Below are 15377 nucleotides of genomic sequence, written 5' to 3' on the forward strand. Positions count from 1 at the left end.
GTCATACTGAGTCTTAGGGTTTTGAAACCCCACAATGACTAGCGACCATTGTTCTGAATCCAGAAGCAAAACAAAACAAAAGATAAAAACATTATGGCCCACAGATTTACATGACACCCTCTATCTGCCTTTTCCTCACCCTCTCCCCTGTCCTGCCACCCACCCGCAGCTCCCTGCCCCAGCCCGGAGCCCTTTCCCAGGGCCCATCAGTGAGCCTAAGAATTAAAAATACAAGGAGTGAGATAAGCTATGTGGGCACTTGCACTCCCCTCATCTGTGAGAACCTCAGTGCCTCCCAGCACCCCTCCGTAATAATGAGACAACTATGTTAGGGTGGCCCGTGCGAATCCCAGCTCTGCTGCTCACTGCTGACTGCCTTGGCAAAGCCATCCAGCTTCCCCCATGCAGACTGAACCCCGAGACCCCCAGAATGATTCTCACCCCAGTTTTTCCTTTGAGGCTGCAAAGCTGTTGCTGGAGGAAGACAAGCATGTGCCATCAGCTCCCTCGGCTCAGTTCCAGGCCCAGGACTGGCTGACCCGTCCTTGATGGTGTGCAGAAGCCTTTCCCCGTCTCCCAGGCTGTGTGAGGTTTGGAGACTGAGTAAGTGGCAGTGATGGCTAGCTGTAAAGAATTGTCTGGTTTTGTCCGTTTGGGGTCTGTTTGGGGAGTTCTTGGTACCTCCCCAGTAATATGGTGTAGAGAAAGTGTGTTGGCCAGCCTGCCAATGTGAGGGGAGATGTGGGCCTCCTCTGAGAGCCCACAGAGGGACTTCACGCCTGACCTCTGAGCCTCCCAGGCCTTACTAAGTAGTAGCAGGTACAGATACCTGTGGAAACCACTCCTATGCCAGCCCCATGCTGAGCCCTGGACACACCAGAGTGACTGACAGCCCATAATCCCTGCCCTTGCAGATCCCCAGTCTTGAGGGGCAGATAGACCTGTCACCTCACCAATCCAGCCCCATCTCCTTGCAAGGAAAATGATTCAATGACCAGATGCAGACCTCAGGAGGGTCATAAGCACAGCGTCAGGATTCTTACAGATCCTCCAGCCCATCCCTGGGTGGTAGGCAGGGTGAACTGAGGTCCAAAGGGCAGGGGGATAGGAGGTGGTCACAGGATGAGGCCAGAGGCCTCTTTGCTCTGAAAAACCCTTTTGCGTCTCTTCGAGATACGGGGACCTAGTCTCCCAAATACACATTTTGTCCCTGGCTTCCCCACCCCGCCTCCAAATGGGAGCTCCATAAATATCTGTTGAATGGATGAATGAATGTTGTTCATAGCTGCTCCTGTACTGGAGCCATCCCAGGTGCCCTGTGCCATCCTGGCTGTTTCACCCCATTACCACAGCTGAGCCCCACAACCTGCCGAGCTTGCACAGTGACTTGAATTTTGCAGGTAAGGAGACAGGTGCTCGGTGGTGAGGCTCCCTGGTCCAGAGCTCACAGCATGTTTTCCACTGTCTGGAAGCCCATGACCAATTGCCACCCTCCCTCCCATCCTCCTTGTCTCCAGCCTCTGTTTGAGCCACCAGAGCCAGACCATCCCCCTGGGGCAGAGGCAGATTGCAAAGTCTCCATTTATTTCCAAAGAGCTTCCCATCAGCCCAAATGTTTTCTGAAATCCACCAGAAACCTTATTCTTTCTGCCTTTAGTCCTTGGAGGGTTACCTCCTTCACCACAGACACGGGAGTGTTTACTTTTTGGAAACAATGCCTGGAATTTGGGGTTTTCTTGTTGCTTCTGGAAATTGAGCAATAATCTAAAAGTAACAAATAAAAAAATAAAAGCAGAGGCAGGGGGAGTGTGGGAGAGCTGGAGGTCAGGTTTCCCACAACTTCAGCCCAGAGAAGACAGCCAAAAACACAGAGATGGAACCAGCAGAAAAGCTATCACAAGGCTCTGCACTTGGCTGCAAGAAGTGGCCCTCAGACCCTCACACCAGAGCCATCAACTGACATCTTCCTCACAGCTTTAGCAGGTGCACTTACTGGTTTCCTACCTGCACTAGGTTAAACTCGATGAATGCAGGGAGGCAGATGTTCTAGTAGCAACAATATCATCCACAAGAGGAGGTGTGGCTCCAGAAGAGAAGGAAGGAAAAGAAAAAAGTGTGACATGCAGGATCTCTTCGGTCTCTTCATAGAAAGGAGCTATCCTTAGACAGTTACCCCCACATTCAGGCAAAGACTAGTGTAAAAAAGATGTTCACCAGGGTTATTTGCAATAGTGAAATGGACATCATGTAGATATCTGATCACAGGGGAGATTAAACAGAGAGACTCATACATAGCCATTAAAAAACGTTTATTGGAGCACAGAAGAAATGCTTAAATCACAAGGGTAATACTGAATTTTAAAAAAATTATAAGCAAAGGAAATGGAATATGCATCATTCACAGGCATGAAGACAAAGAAACACTGAAATGAGTCTTGGAGCACACTCAGTGGTCTTCTGTCCCTATCTGTTTGGAAACTTAGAGTTCCCCAGGACAAGTATATGCTCTGTTTTTAAACATGAGCTAGGATGCTCACTAGAGGGTAATGAGAAGACTTCGAGAAGCACACTAAAGCATTGGATGAGGGCTCCATACCCGGAGCTCTCCTTACCAAAGCCTTTAAGCAAAGCAAGTCCCATTCCATGCTCGTGCTCCGAGAGATTAGGGATCCCTGCACAGCCAGGCAGCACAACAGAGCCCTGGGATTGTGGTCTGTGTGGCCCACCCTCTCCCTAGAAGCCCTAGTGACCCTGTGACGTTCTATCATTGCCCCATTTCACAGGGAACACTAGATCCCAGGTGGATCTGGCCCAGAATCAAAGCACTCATTCCCAGAGCATCCCAAGTAACTGGCTGGGGAAAAAATGAGTTACAATGAAACAAACAGACCTTCAGCATTAGGGAATGCATGACCTTGCTGGGGCAGGGGGAAAACCAGGGGGATCCTCTGTGGCCTCTGGCTTCCTAAATCTTCAGAGGGGCCAGAGGCCTGGAAGGCTCTAGGTGTGAAGGAAACAGAGTGCCTGGGGGCAGGGCTCCACTGTACACCCCAAAGAAAATTTCCAAATAGCCTTGTTTTTAAAGGCGTCATCCCATTGGCTCTTGCTGTCACCCTAAGAAAGCAAGCCTGGCTTAGAAGCTGCAAGTCAGGTCCCACATGGGAGATGCACAAGGAGGGTGCAGAGGATGGAGGGGAGCGGGGGGGCAGCTCCTTCCCACACATGATGATCCTCTGCGGGGCACCCCTCCTGGCCACATGTGAGGCTCTGTCACTGGGCCTGAGGTCTCTGCAGGTTCACAGAACTAGCTGAGGTTTTCCTCACAAATGAACCTTGGCCCCTGCCCTGCCCTCTAACCGGAATTCCCAGACTCCCTTCTTGCTCGAATCCTTGGTCCCTCTAGCCAGTCGCTCCCAATATTACTCCAGGGACTGCTAGACCCACACCATCCCCACCCCATTTATGCTCCCAATTATGATCCTGGGCCATCCTCCCAGACACCCCTTTGCCTTGTGGGGTTTCCATACAAGGGACCCAAGTCCTTGGGTCCCTAGCAGGCAGCCCGGCACCCACACTGGACCCACCATGGATGTGTTCAAGTCCTTCATCTTGGCACCTATTGCAGAGGAGACTGAGGCTCTGACAGAGGGACCTTCCAGCAAAAGGTCCCACAGCAGCTAAGCACAGAGGCATGATTTGAACTCAGGCCTCCAAGTCCAGAGCCCTGTTCTGGGCCGCTGTACGGTATGGTGGATTCACTTCCTGTCCCTTGTGGTGGGGTTGCAGGGGGGTGAAGGCCCTGCACACAAGATTCACCACCCCCTCAAGCCTTAGTTTGTTCATCTGTAAAATGGAGATGCCAATTGATCGAGCTCCACATCCTTGGGCTCATGGGAGGACTTGGGGTGATGCAGTCCCTGGAGAGAGGGGGAATGCAGTGGGATCTGTGAAGAGCAGGTGGGGGTGTGCATGTAGGAGCAGTTATCCACAGCATCATTCAGAGGGCACATGGACTTCCCCCAGAATATGGAGGAAGCAGAGGCCACCCAGCCTGCCTCAGCTCTCTGACAGGACCCCAAGTGGATGTCTGAGCCAAAAACATAGAAGAAGCATAAGCGACCTCCTTCAGCCCCTCCTGGGCTTCCACAGGCAGTCCATGTAGAGTGAGGAAAGATGCCCAAGACACCTGAGTGATGATGGGGGTGGTGTATTGACACTCTTGGTGGGAGGCCCCAGATCTGAGGGGGTTGGGAAGGCCCTCCTGTCTCCCCCCACATCTACCTGGCCCCGGGGAGTGAAGCTCAGCAAGGTGCAGCTGATTCTAGAATCCCTATGCAACCTTGGAGACCATCGCTGGTGTTGGACATAGACGGTGCCCTTCTTCACCCCCCTCCTCGCTGCTCCCAGCTACCTCCAGGATGAACATTTCCCAAGAGACATTCAAGGGCCCTCACAAACTCAACCCTCTCATCTCCATATTACCATCTCTTCCCAAATGAGGGTGCCCACCCCAGCAATACCCACCTGGATGCTGCCGTTCAGACTCTGCAAACTAACCAGATTCTGGGGTGGTCTGACAAGGTGGCGTGGGTGACCACTACAGAGGGAATAAGCACCAACCCACCATGCTATTCATGTAGTCCTACTGTTCCTGCTCAGCCTGGTGGTTGGCTTCTCTTTGTGGGTTGTACAGAGGAGGAGACTGAAGCTTGAGAGGATGAGTGGCTTGCAGAAGGCCACATGACAGAAACCATGACTACTGAAGCCAAGCAGTCTGGCCCCCACCCTTCGCTCCTCCAGCTGCTCCAACAGCCGCCCTCCATAGGTCTGGGAGGTGGAGGCTCCCCACTGCACACTCCATCCTGTCTTCCAGGCCCCAGGAGTCTGTGCCTGGACAGTGGCTTGCCCCAGCTTTCTAGGATCTGTAGCCAGGCTGGAAAGCCAGACACTGCTCTGGAGAACACCACACTGTTGCCAGCAGCCATCTGTAGTGATGGTGGAGATGGAGGCGCGGAGGTCTCTCCGGGATGAAATGCTTATTCGTTCTGCAGGAAGGGCCATGCCCCTCGAGTGTGTGGAATGGATGGTTGGTGGTCATGCCTCCCTCCTCCCCTTGCCCTGCCCCAAGACGCCACATGACCTTGGCAAGGCCGCCAGCTGGTCAGGGCCGAGCGGGGCCTCACCTATTGCACTCTGGTCCCCCAGCCTACAGTTTTCCCATGGCACCCCGAGTTGGGTGGTTCTGAGGGGCTGCCAGGCAGGGAAATTCTGAGGTTTAGACAAGGAAGAGCCTTTGGATGAAGAGGGCTGCCTGGACTTGGAGGCATCCACACACCTTCCTTCAGACCCCAGGATAATGCATGGCATAGGCAGAGATGGAAGAGAACATCGTGAGAGGTTTCTGACCAGAGGACCAGGGCTGTGGGAGGTTTACTGTATACAGAAAAATAAAACTTATTGCCAGCATCAGGGTTCATGCCTAGCGCATAGTAGGATCTGGATACTATCTGTTGAATGAATGAATATATCCTTCAGCCTTACTTATGACCACTTATCTTCCTAATTATCAGCTTTGTGCCAACTGGAAGACACCCCAGCCCCCAAAAGACCTCAATTGTGAATCAACATTTCCACTGTGAGGACTCAGTGAGGTCAAGGCACAGCAGATGGGTAGGCAATGAGGCTCCCCTGCTCACCAGCCTTGTCCAGATGAAGCCTGGGGGAAGTGTGAGTGAGTTGGTGACCCAGGTTCAGCATGAGGAAGTCACCCAGAGGTCCAGGTCTCTAACTTCCTTCCCTGCCCAGGAAGGGCAAGTGCAGGTGGGGGGTGGGGGAGGTGAGGAGGAAGGAGCCCAAGACCACCCAACTCCATGGAAAGAGGCTCGCAATGCATCCTGGCTGGGCCCTTATATCGTGGGGGAGCTGCCAGGCAAATGCAGGCTCCCAAGGGTGGGGCCAGGTGCAGGTGTTGGGGAGGAACCAAATGCAGGAGTGCGGTGCAGGGTGAAGCTAAGGGCCAGGACTGACCCTGTTGAGATCTGCCATCTGGGTGTCATATATAACTCTGAGCAATTCCCAGTCTGTGGTCACTGGGCCACGGTGAGGCCTGAGGCCTGAGAGTTTAGGCATGACAGGCGCCCTAGCAGAAGAGCCACTGGCTGGGCTGTCCGTTACCGCTGCCTTGCAGCTTGTGGTCTGTGGGAGGATGCCATGGGCATGTTTGACATTTGTGACCAAAAGGAACTGGGGCCCCAGACCAGTGAGAGGAGCTAGAGTCAAGCCCAGTGGGGGGCCAGGACTTACTCAAGGCCATCAATGATCCCTGGGAGCCTGGGGTTTAGGGTACTCAGGCTGGGGTTCCTTGAAGCCTCCATCCTCCTCAGCAAAAGGAGAAGGTGCCATGAAGCCATCCCCAGGTTGGGGGAAGTCTCTCCCAGCATGCCAGACCAACAGTTAAGGAGAGTTCCTGTGGGAGCTCTTCCCTCTGCCCTGGGGTCTGTAGAAGGGAGTAGAAGCCACAGGGTGGCAAGATGGAGCCCAGACCAAGGAGTGTGGAAAGAGATGATAAGGGGAAGGCCAGAACTCAGGCTAGACACAACTGGCTGCAAGGGGTCCTGCCAAGGAAGGTGGTTTTCCCCTGAATCTTTCTCCCCCTAAAATCAACAGGCCAAGCCTCATCAGCATAGGTGAAAGCCCATGCAGCCCATGCTTTGGACAGTTCTCAGGACCAGGGCTGATGATCTTAAGCAGATTTGGAGATTCTCAGCCTCTCTTTTCTCCTCTCGACAGTAGGGATCTTTCCTCATGACTCCAAGGCACATGTCTCTTCATACAGGTTATGAAGAGACAGATATGCTATCATTGTCCAGCTAACAGAACATGTTGAAGTCACCAGTACATTTAAGCCTAGATGGTCCTTTGAAAACCTACAATCGGTTGGTTTTAGGTTTTCAGCCTAGAACCTTTTTTCTAGGTAGGCACTCAAGTCCCTTGTCGTCTTGCACAAGTTCCCAAAGGGATGGGAGGATGCAGTCTGAGCTCCAGACCCTGCTCTTCCTGGTGGTTCATGGCGTTGAAGCTGACTATATAGCCCCCGAAACCCACCCCCTGTCTGCCTGGTGGAAAAGAAATAATTCTGGTCCCTGGATGAGGCCTGCACAATGCTGGCGCTCAGAGAAGGCACAGTGCAAAATTGCGTACATTCCCTGCTCCTATCCTTCCTGGATAGGAGCTTCTCAAACATCGCAACAATGTGATCCATCTACCAGATGGTCATGTAGGCCGAGCAGGTCCAGGATCAGTAGTTCAATAGGTGAGTGCTCACTCCATACACAGCACAAGGGGGAGCTTTCTGTCTACTAGTTGTATGTCTTAGGAATGTTAAAGCACCTATCTGAACCTCTCTTTCCTCTACTGAAAAGTGGGGGTGCTAAGAAGATGAACCTCATAGGGCGACTGTGGGAAGTCATGGGAGAAAACATGGCATGTGCTTCTCTGGGGCCCAGCTCTGTAGAAAGGGCTGCTGGACATGCTGGGCATCTTCCCTCTGAACAATTCTCTCTCCAGGGAAGATGCATCCAGGCTCAACCCTCACAAGTCTGTGGCCCTTCTGGGTATGAAAAGGAAATGGAAAGCTGGCAGGTTTTCTATTACCAAGGACTTCTGGGATTCCATCTAGTTTGTCCTGGTTGTGGTCCTTTAAGTGTCCAGTTCAGGGGAGACTGGGAGTAGGCAGAGCAGCCCAAGGGCCACTCAGGATTTCCAAAGTCTTCTTTGGGTGATTGCATTCAATCATGGGTCTTAAACACCTAGGAATACAGGCACTCTCTAGTCACCAAGAGCAGTGTATGGGTAAAGTAGACACAATGTCTGGGTCTAAATTATGTCCGAGGGTCAGATAAGCACTCTCCACATCCAAAGAATGCAGGTCTAGAGTTCATCAGATGGGCCATCTCTGCAGCCTACTTATGTGATAAATGGATCCACCTCTATTGGAATCATGAGGATACACTGTAAGATCAGGAAGAACACAATAGGTCTTTGGATCCCGAAGGAGGGCCTTCTGTCTCCACAGAGCAGTGTGGGATATGACAAGGGTTGTTGCTGGGGAGGAACGTTCAGAACCATGGATCTCCCAGAACTCTTGATTTCCATGGGAGAGCTTAATGGGTGGCTTCCTGTGAAGAAGCCAATGAATCCAAGAGAGCTGAGGATGAGGTGCCAAGCTCCCTGGGAAGCACAGCCCACTGTGGGCTGAATTGGTGCCTTAAACACCCATCCCTTGGGTGGCTCATTCTTGTTCTACCTGCCCCTTTGGATGTCCGCCTCCAATGACCACAGCAAGTGGGGCCAAGGAGAAATGGTGTGGGGACCAGACCACTTACCAATTGGCCTCCAATATATCCTTGATACTAGTCTGCATGGAGGATGCATGACTGAGGGGGAAAGAGATCTGCCTATGGGAGGTCATTCATCCATCCTGGTCAGCTGTCAGCAAGGACAGCTCCAGAGGGATTGGAAGAGGGCTGGGGTCATTCTGTGGGGCTCAGACAGAAAGAATGGTTTTGTGGGTGTAGTGTGGGGAAGGAAAAGCCAGGTCTCTGACTCTGCTCCACATATGACTCTCCCTAGCACTCTGTGTCCCATTATGGGAACCTGGACTAAGAATACACTGCAGGGTATTGGAGAGTCCAGGCACAGTGCCCATGTCCAGGTCAAGGGGCCTATGTGTACCTTAAGAGGCATGACTGAGACCTGAACACCCATGCCCCCATTCTGTTGAGGCAGCATGAAATTCTGCAGCTCAAGGAGGCTGAGGTGGAGGGTAAGGGGCATTGCAAGCTGGGAAGGCCATATGGATGGAGTTCATGCACTGGGCATTCCTTGAGAGGCCATGGGATCTGTCCTGTTTAGGGAAAGGCACATGTAATGTCAGTGATATCGATGAAAATTTCCCTTTCTCCTGCCTCAGTGTCAGCTCTGTGACTCACTCAAGCAGCTGAGCCAGCCAAAGGGCATCCCATTAAACGAGAGGAATTCCTGGCTCTGCATCTGCAGTCAACTTCAGGGTCATTACAAGCCTCCCATTCCCCAGCTGTTCCAGAACTGGGACAGGGGTTCCCATGTCCTCTATGGATGACGGGTCCTAACCCCAGCAGCAGGGCCATCAGTTTGCACGGAAATTTTCACTCCAGCTATCCCAGTTGCCACTGAGCCCACGGCAACACCAGAAGTTTCTAGCCAAAACAAGAATGAGCTGAAAGAGAAGAAGCCTGACCTCCAGAATTCCATCCCAAACTGGTGGCAGAACAACTGAACTGCATGTATACAGTGAGCATCTGGGCCTTCAGGGTCGAAGGGCACGTAAAACATTTCTACTGCTCTCAGCTCAACTGTGCCGTCCTTTCCCGGATGTGGACTCCTAGGATATAGGGCCAGATCTCAGCTGCAGCCCTAACCGACCGGGGAAACCCATCAGGGTTTTTAGACCTGAGCTTTCACTGTCCAGCTGCGGACTGTGGACACAGACACTGAGAAGGACTGAGGCAGAGGTACCACGCAGATGCAATGAGTCAGAAGCGAGAGCCCGTAAATGGGAAGGCTCTGGTCCCCCGCGGGGAGGAGGGCAGCTCCCTGTGTGCAATCCCGTCCATGGGTCGCCCACCCATCTGCCTGGGAGCCTGAGCACCATCAACCTGGCTTAGGCATCTGATGCGTCCTGAAGGACAGCCTAGACACGGAAAGCCATGCTTTCAGCCACCAGGTGACAATGGGCACCTGAAAGGAGACAGGGACCGCAGGGATGAGCATTTGGAGGAGGAGATGCCCCCTTGGGAGCACCACCTGGAGCGGCCCCCTGGACATGGAATGATCAGGGTGCACACGCCTTCCTCCCTTCCCTTGCCTCTCTTGGCTCCTGGGGCATCCCGCACTGGCTTCCCTCGGAGAAGAAGAGGGGCATGAAATCCAGGCTCTCTAAGCAGGCTCCGGCCACATTCGCAGCCTCCTGAGCTCCAGCTCTGACCTGGGACCCCTCCCGAGGACATGAGTCTTGCATGGGCGAACATGTGTGGGGCTCAACACACCTCCCCCTGTCCCCTAGGAGCTGTTCAAGAAGGTGGTGCCCCAGCAGTGCCTGGGCTCCGTCTGGTCCCGGAGGAACAGGCCTGGCAACGAGCACCTGGCACCCACAGTCCGGGCCACCATCGCCCAGTTCAATGCTGTGGCCAGCTGCATCGTCACCACGTGCCTTGGCGACCCAAGCATGACAGCCCGGGACAGGGCCGCGGTGGTGGGCCACTGGATCCGGGTGGCCAAGGTATGCTGTGGGAGGCCCAGCTCCCTGAGGCTCTCCTGAGCCTCGGGAACTGCTCTTCTGTCTTGCTCCCTTCTCAGGGCTGAAGGCCCTGCTCTAAGGCCTGTGGTCTCTAGGCTCTTCCTCCCGGGGGCATGGCCCAACGTTGGGACGCTCAGTTCCCACGTGACTCCTCCTTTGCAGTGAGGGAAAATCCTCCCTCTCGCCAGCAGTGTTCCTCTTTAGGGCTGACCTGTGCCCTTCTGCAGCTCCCTGGACATCAGCTTCACCCATGGGGGAGCCCTAAACCGAGGGGGGCACTAAAGCTCTCGAGCATCTGGGGCTCCTGCTCTCCCACTGACAGCTCCTTCTCTTCCCTCCCCCAGGCCTGTCAGATCCTAGGGAACTACTCCTCCCTGCGTGCCATCCTGGCGGCTCTGCAGAGTGCCTCCATTCACCGCCTGCAGAGGACATGGGACAACGTTTCCAGGTGAGGAGGCTTCTCTGCAGGAGGGACCAGGATGGAGGCGGGATCTCCCACAGGCCTGTCCTTTGCCCCCCTCAGTCAGCTTGGACCTCCTGGGAGGCAGCAAACCCTGACCAAAGGACCTGGGCCCGGGGCTGCTCCTCTCAGCCTTCCTGGGGAACAGGCCACCAGGCCTCCTGCTTGAGAAATCCAATGTCCTCCATGCCCCACCCTGGCCTCAGCCGAATTCCATATTTCCACGTGGTGACTTGGCAGCCACTGAAGTCTCTGCCCATGGTTCAGCCAGAACCCCACCCAAACCGAGCTGTTCAATTAAGCTGGGAAGGGACGCCCAGGGGGACGCCCAGGAGAACTCCCTCCCATGTCCTACCAAGACCCCAGTGCTCAGAGCAGCCCAGAGCAAACCCTCAGCCAGCCCCGTGGACATGCGGGGCTTCTCCAAGTAAAGGGACTCGCACTCTACCCTGCCACGTTAGCACTCCCCTGAGCCTAACTTCTTTCCCTCTCTTCAGGAAGAGCTTCCGAACATTCCAAAAGTTCTGCAGAGAAGACAACCCCCAGGGCAGGGAACTACTCATCAAGGTAGCACGGGATGTGCAGGGCTCCAAGGACAGGAGAGGGGTGGGAGGAGGCATGATCATGTGTGAATGAAGTAAGGAATGGCCTGAAGCATTCCTCGGGGAGCAGAACCTTTGGCAGGAATGTGCTGACAGCCTGGGCTGAAGATTCCCCCTGGGGCTGGGACAAGTGGGTGCTGTGTCCATCGAGAAGGTCCACATGGGGGCCCACATGAACGCGGACAGCCCAGAGGACAGGCCCCTGCTCAGAGATGGGGTGGGGATGGGTTGTGGGCCACAAAAATGATGATTGTAAGAGGATCCTGAGTTCTCAGGAGACCACAGGAGGTAGGTGGAGTTCCCCCTTCTGCCCATGAGAAAACAGGCTCAGGGAGGCCAGGCTCCAAGCTCCAGGTCCCCCATGGACTGAATGGGGGAGCTGAGATTGTTCTAGAAGGACTCGTGGCATGCTTCAGGGGAAAGGAGCGTCAGTATCAGCAGACGTAGGTCGGACGTCTAGGGTCTGCAGTCAAAGACGGTGGGCGCAAGGGGACTGAGGCTATTCTGCTCTCAAGGATCTTGTCCTTGGCCCTCTAGAAGCGGCCCTCGAATAAACTGGCCAGCCTGGTGAGGCAGCTGCAGAGAGCGCGGAAGGGGCTGCCGAAGAAGGTGAGTGTGCCTGAGGGACAGGGCCTCCAAGGCCAGGGGAGAGGGGCTCCTCCCTGAGGGCTAGAAGCGTCCAGATCAGGACAGGTGGGACCTGCCACTCCAGCTCCACCTCCTGCCGCCACAGTTGCTCAATGTCTTCTTTCCTGGTGATCAGGAGGAAGTAGTCTAGCAGGCTGGGTAGAGAATGGATTTGGGGCTGGGGAGGGGCCCAGGGCTCCATAGCCAGCGGTTTTTTGAATTTCAAAAAGCAGGCCCTGGAGGGGATTAGGAGGAGTCTGATGTTCTGGGAGGGTGAGGGGAAAGCGAATCCAGGGGAAGCAACTAAGGGTCCTAGGCCCTTTTCCATGTGGGAAAGTGGGGTGGGCCAGGACGCTGAAGTCTTTTCGGGGAGGGCCCCTGTGGGCACCAGACAGCAGGGACTCATCCCAAACCTACCCCTCATGACACAGGGTGTCGTCCCATACCTTGGCACTTTCCTCTCCAACCTGGTGGTGCTGGATACAGCAATGGAGGACTACCTGGAGGTGGGTGAGCCTGAGGATTGTGGAGGAGGGACCAGAGTCCTGAGGACAGGGAGCAGAGAGTCCCCGGACTGAGCCCTGAGCTCTGAGTCCTTCGGACACCTCCCTTCCCCACAGCCTCACAGCCGCCCCTAAGAACTGGCATCTCTTGCCCATTCAGTGCTGAGGGAAGGGAGTCTGCACCCAGACGGGTGGCCCAAGACTGGGGAAGCACCAGCGCATTCTGAAGGTGGAGCTGCATGCGCTCTGTGTGCATGGGCTGCAGCCTCTCCCTCAGACCTTGCCTGTCGGGGACAGTGAAGTCAGGACCCTGCACATCAGCCACACTTCAGGAGCCCAGCAGGCCCTGCCTGCCTGAGGCGTCTGCCGCTCCCTTCAGTCACCACAGAGTGTTGTGCTGCAGGGTGCTGACCTGGAGCCCTTTCACCAGCCCCCAGTCTTCCTTCCTCTGGACCCCAGGGCTTGCCCTAACCCCAGTCTCATTGTGTGTGTGGCTTGGCGGCCCCCTCCTGGGTCCTGGCCTACGCGCAGCCTCAGAACGGGTGGGTGTAAGGTGCTAGGACTGACCGGGGGCCTCTTTCTGAAGGACAATGGTTGTCTGCTTTCCAGGGCAATGAGATCAACCACCGCAAAAAGAATAAGGTGAGCATACGTAGCCCTGGCTGTAGGGAAGGGCAGGCAGCCCCTATCAGAGACGCCCCTGGGAAGAACATTGCTTGGCTCCATCCACTCCCCTCCATCTCCCATTTCCTGGGACAGGTTGCTAAGAATGAAGTGCAAGACCCATCGAGTCAGTCAGTAGGGATCCAGAAGGGCATCAAGGAGAACTTCCCTTGATGGAGGAGGGGCTAATTCTACTAGCCTCTGAGAACAGTTTGGGACCAGATGAAGTTGCATGCAGGAGGGTGGTCATGTGTGCCAAGACCCAGGACCCGTCCCCTGTCCCGCTGCTCGGCCCTCACCTGGCCCTGTAGCTTCCCCACCCAGGCTCGGGGTGCATCCTGTGCCTCTCTCCCGGCCCAGGAATACCGAGTCCTCACGGACATCATGCTGCTCCAGGCGGCGGCAGAGAATTACTGCCTAGAGCCCCAGCATCCATTCACGGCCTGGTTCTGGGCTGTGGAGCGGCTCAGCGAGGATGACAGGTGAGGCCCACTCAGGAGCTGGGTCAGGCGACGTCGGGGTGGACTCTTTCTGCTGGCCCCGCCTGGGATCCTCCTTCTAGGGCTCCCTGGGCAGCCAGACACCAGCTGTGGGAAAACCCTGGGAGGGACTCCTGAATGCCAGCTGCTGCTCAACTCACAGGTGTCCCTCTGTCCTTAGCTACAACCTGTCATGCCAGCTGGAGCCGCGGTCCTAGCTGGCCAGCAGAACACAAGCACCAGGACCACTGGCTACAGCCACCACCAGACCTGAACCCGTGCACACTGGCTGAGCCAAGGATTGCCCCTCGGCCCCTGGGCTACTTGTGGTGCACGAGCCCCATCCACTGCTCAACACCCCTTCCTCGCCCCTACAGAATTACTTGTTCTGGAGGGGGCAATATTGAATATAATTAAAGGGCTGTTATTTAACCACCACAACAACAACAACAACAACAAAAAGGAATGAGAACCCTTGGGATTAAAGTTTTCTTACCAAAATAATAATAGTAATAATAATAATAATAATAAAGGTTTTTATTTTCTCCTCTACCTGCCCACGTGTGCGTTTGGTTCTTTTATTTCCTACGGTAAGGTACAACGTGTACAGGCTCTCTTCTTCATTCCTGAACCCAGAAAGCTTACAGAGTCAGCAGCTATTCAATGGGGCAGACAGGAGAGGAGCCAGCCCTCCTCACTTCTGCTGGCACTACTCATTACTGGTGGCACCTCCAAATGCCATTTCCTCAGAGGACAGGTTCATTTCTGGGTCAGGCATCTGGGCAAACAGCAGAGACAGCCCTCAGGACCCCTGAGATGGAGACGTTGCAGGTCCTTCCCCAGGAAGGCAACAAACCCTGACCAGGAGAGTCCTGGAGAATTCCTTCCCCTCCCCAGAGCTATGTGCTGCCCAGGAGAGGGGCTGCTTCTCTCCCCTCTAAAGCAAGGAGGACGATGTCTTGCTTCCTTGGGGATATGGTATGTGTGCGTGTGTTTGTGTGGGTTTGGACCCAGGATTTGGGACTGACGGTTGTCGAGCTCAGTCTCCTGAATTGCATCAGCACGATGTAGGGAAAACACATGCAAAGAGATCCAACCCTGCCTGTGGAAGCTCCAAAACCTGAGGAAGATATTTTGTAAATGGAGGAAGGGCAGGCAGGACATCCCGTCCTCAGTTTCCCTATAGGCTCTGCAGGTTCACCCTTTACCAAGACTGGAATCCCCCTGGGATCCTTATCCAGGTTCTCTGGATTCCTTTTCCCTGCTTCTTTGGGGTGAGGCTGGAGAAAAACTAAAGAAACTGGGAGGTGTCCCTGGCTCTATTCACATCTATGCTGACCTAGGAGCTAGGATGTCCAGCCATCCTGCATTTCCTTACGCAGTTCTTGGCAAGGCCGTGGGGCCCTTCAGGCCCCTGACCCTCTTGGTCAGGTCCATGGTAGCCACTGCTCCCTGGCTGGGGCCTGATGGAGCAGAGATTGGTTCTCCCTTGCCAGGATAAACGTTCAGATCCTTGACCAGAGAACCCCCACACTCTCCTGGCTGGCCAAGGGCACTGTCAGGTCCAGGTGGTTCTGAAGTCCCTGGAATCCATCATCCACCAGGTGACACACCCATGTTCCACTCACTTGTCTGAAATGGGGAAATCGCCTGACACGGTAGACCAACACACAGATGGAATGTGAGCAGGGGAGAAGCATCTATCAT

General features: G+C 54.7%; 1 protein-coding gene across 3 annotated transcripts; it reads left to right on the forward strand.

Moving 5' to 3' along the window:
* Positions 1-9433: 9433 nt before the first annotated feature.
* Positions 9434-14212, forward strand: LOC116567703 (ral guanine nucleotide dissociation stimulator-like). 3 transcript variants are annotated; one of them, XM_032302947.1, is made up of 8 exons: positions 9440-10318; positions 10681-10784; positions 11294-11363; positions 11936-12007; positions 12457-12531; positions 13138-13170; positions 13552-13673; positions 13852-14210. In XM_032302947.1, exons 1-8 carry the CDS (start codon positions 10265-10267, stop codon positions 13886-13888), a joined length of 567 nt encoding a protein of 188 aa, XP_032158838.1. In that variant the 5' UTR covers positions 9440-10264; the 3' UTR covers positions 13889-14210. The 3 variants fall into 3 exon arrangements, with proteins under 3 accessions (XP_032158839.1, XP_032158840.1, XP_032158838.1); XM_032302949.1 differs by lacking the exon at positions 12457-12531 and having other exon boundaries at positions 9439-10318; positions 13852-14212; XM_032302948.1 differs by lacking the exons at positions 12457-12531; positions 13852-14210 and having other exon boundaries at positions 9434-10318; positions 13138-13660.
* The last annotated feature ends 1165 nt before the right edge of the window (positions 14213-15377 follow it).

Source organism: Mustela erminea, chromosome 10 (assembly GCF_009829155.1).
Source record: "Mustela erminea isolate mMusErm1 chromosome 10, mMusErm1.Pri, whole genome shotgun sequence".
Taxonomy (NCBI): domain Eukaryota; kingdom Metazoa; phylum Chordata; class Mammalia; order Carnivora; family Mustelidae; genus Mustela; species Mustela erminea.

Coding starts and splice junctions, on each gene's coding strand:
- LOC116567703 (XM_032302947.1), top strand. CDS start 10,265: ATGACAGCCCGGGACAGGGCCGCGGTGGTGGGCCACTGGATCCGGGTG. Junction 10,785..11,293: donor ACATGGGACAACGTTTCCAG/GTGAGGAGGCTT, acceptor CCCTCTCTTCAG/GAAGAGCTTCCGAACATTCC. Junction 12,532..13,137: donor CAATGGAGGACTACCTGGAG/GTGGGTGAGCCT, acceptor TCTGCTTTCCAG/GGCAATGAGATCAACCACCG.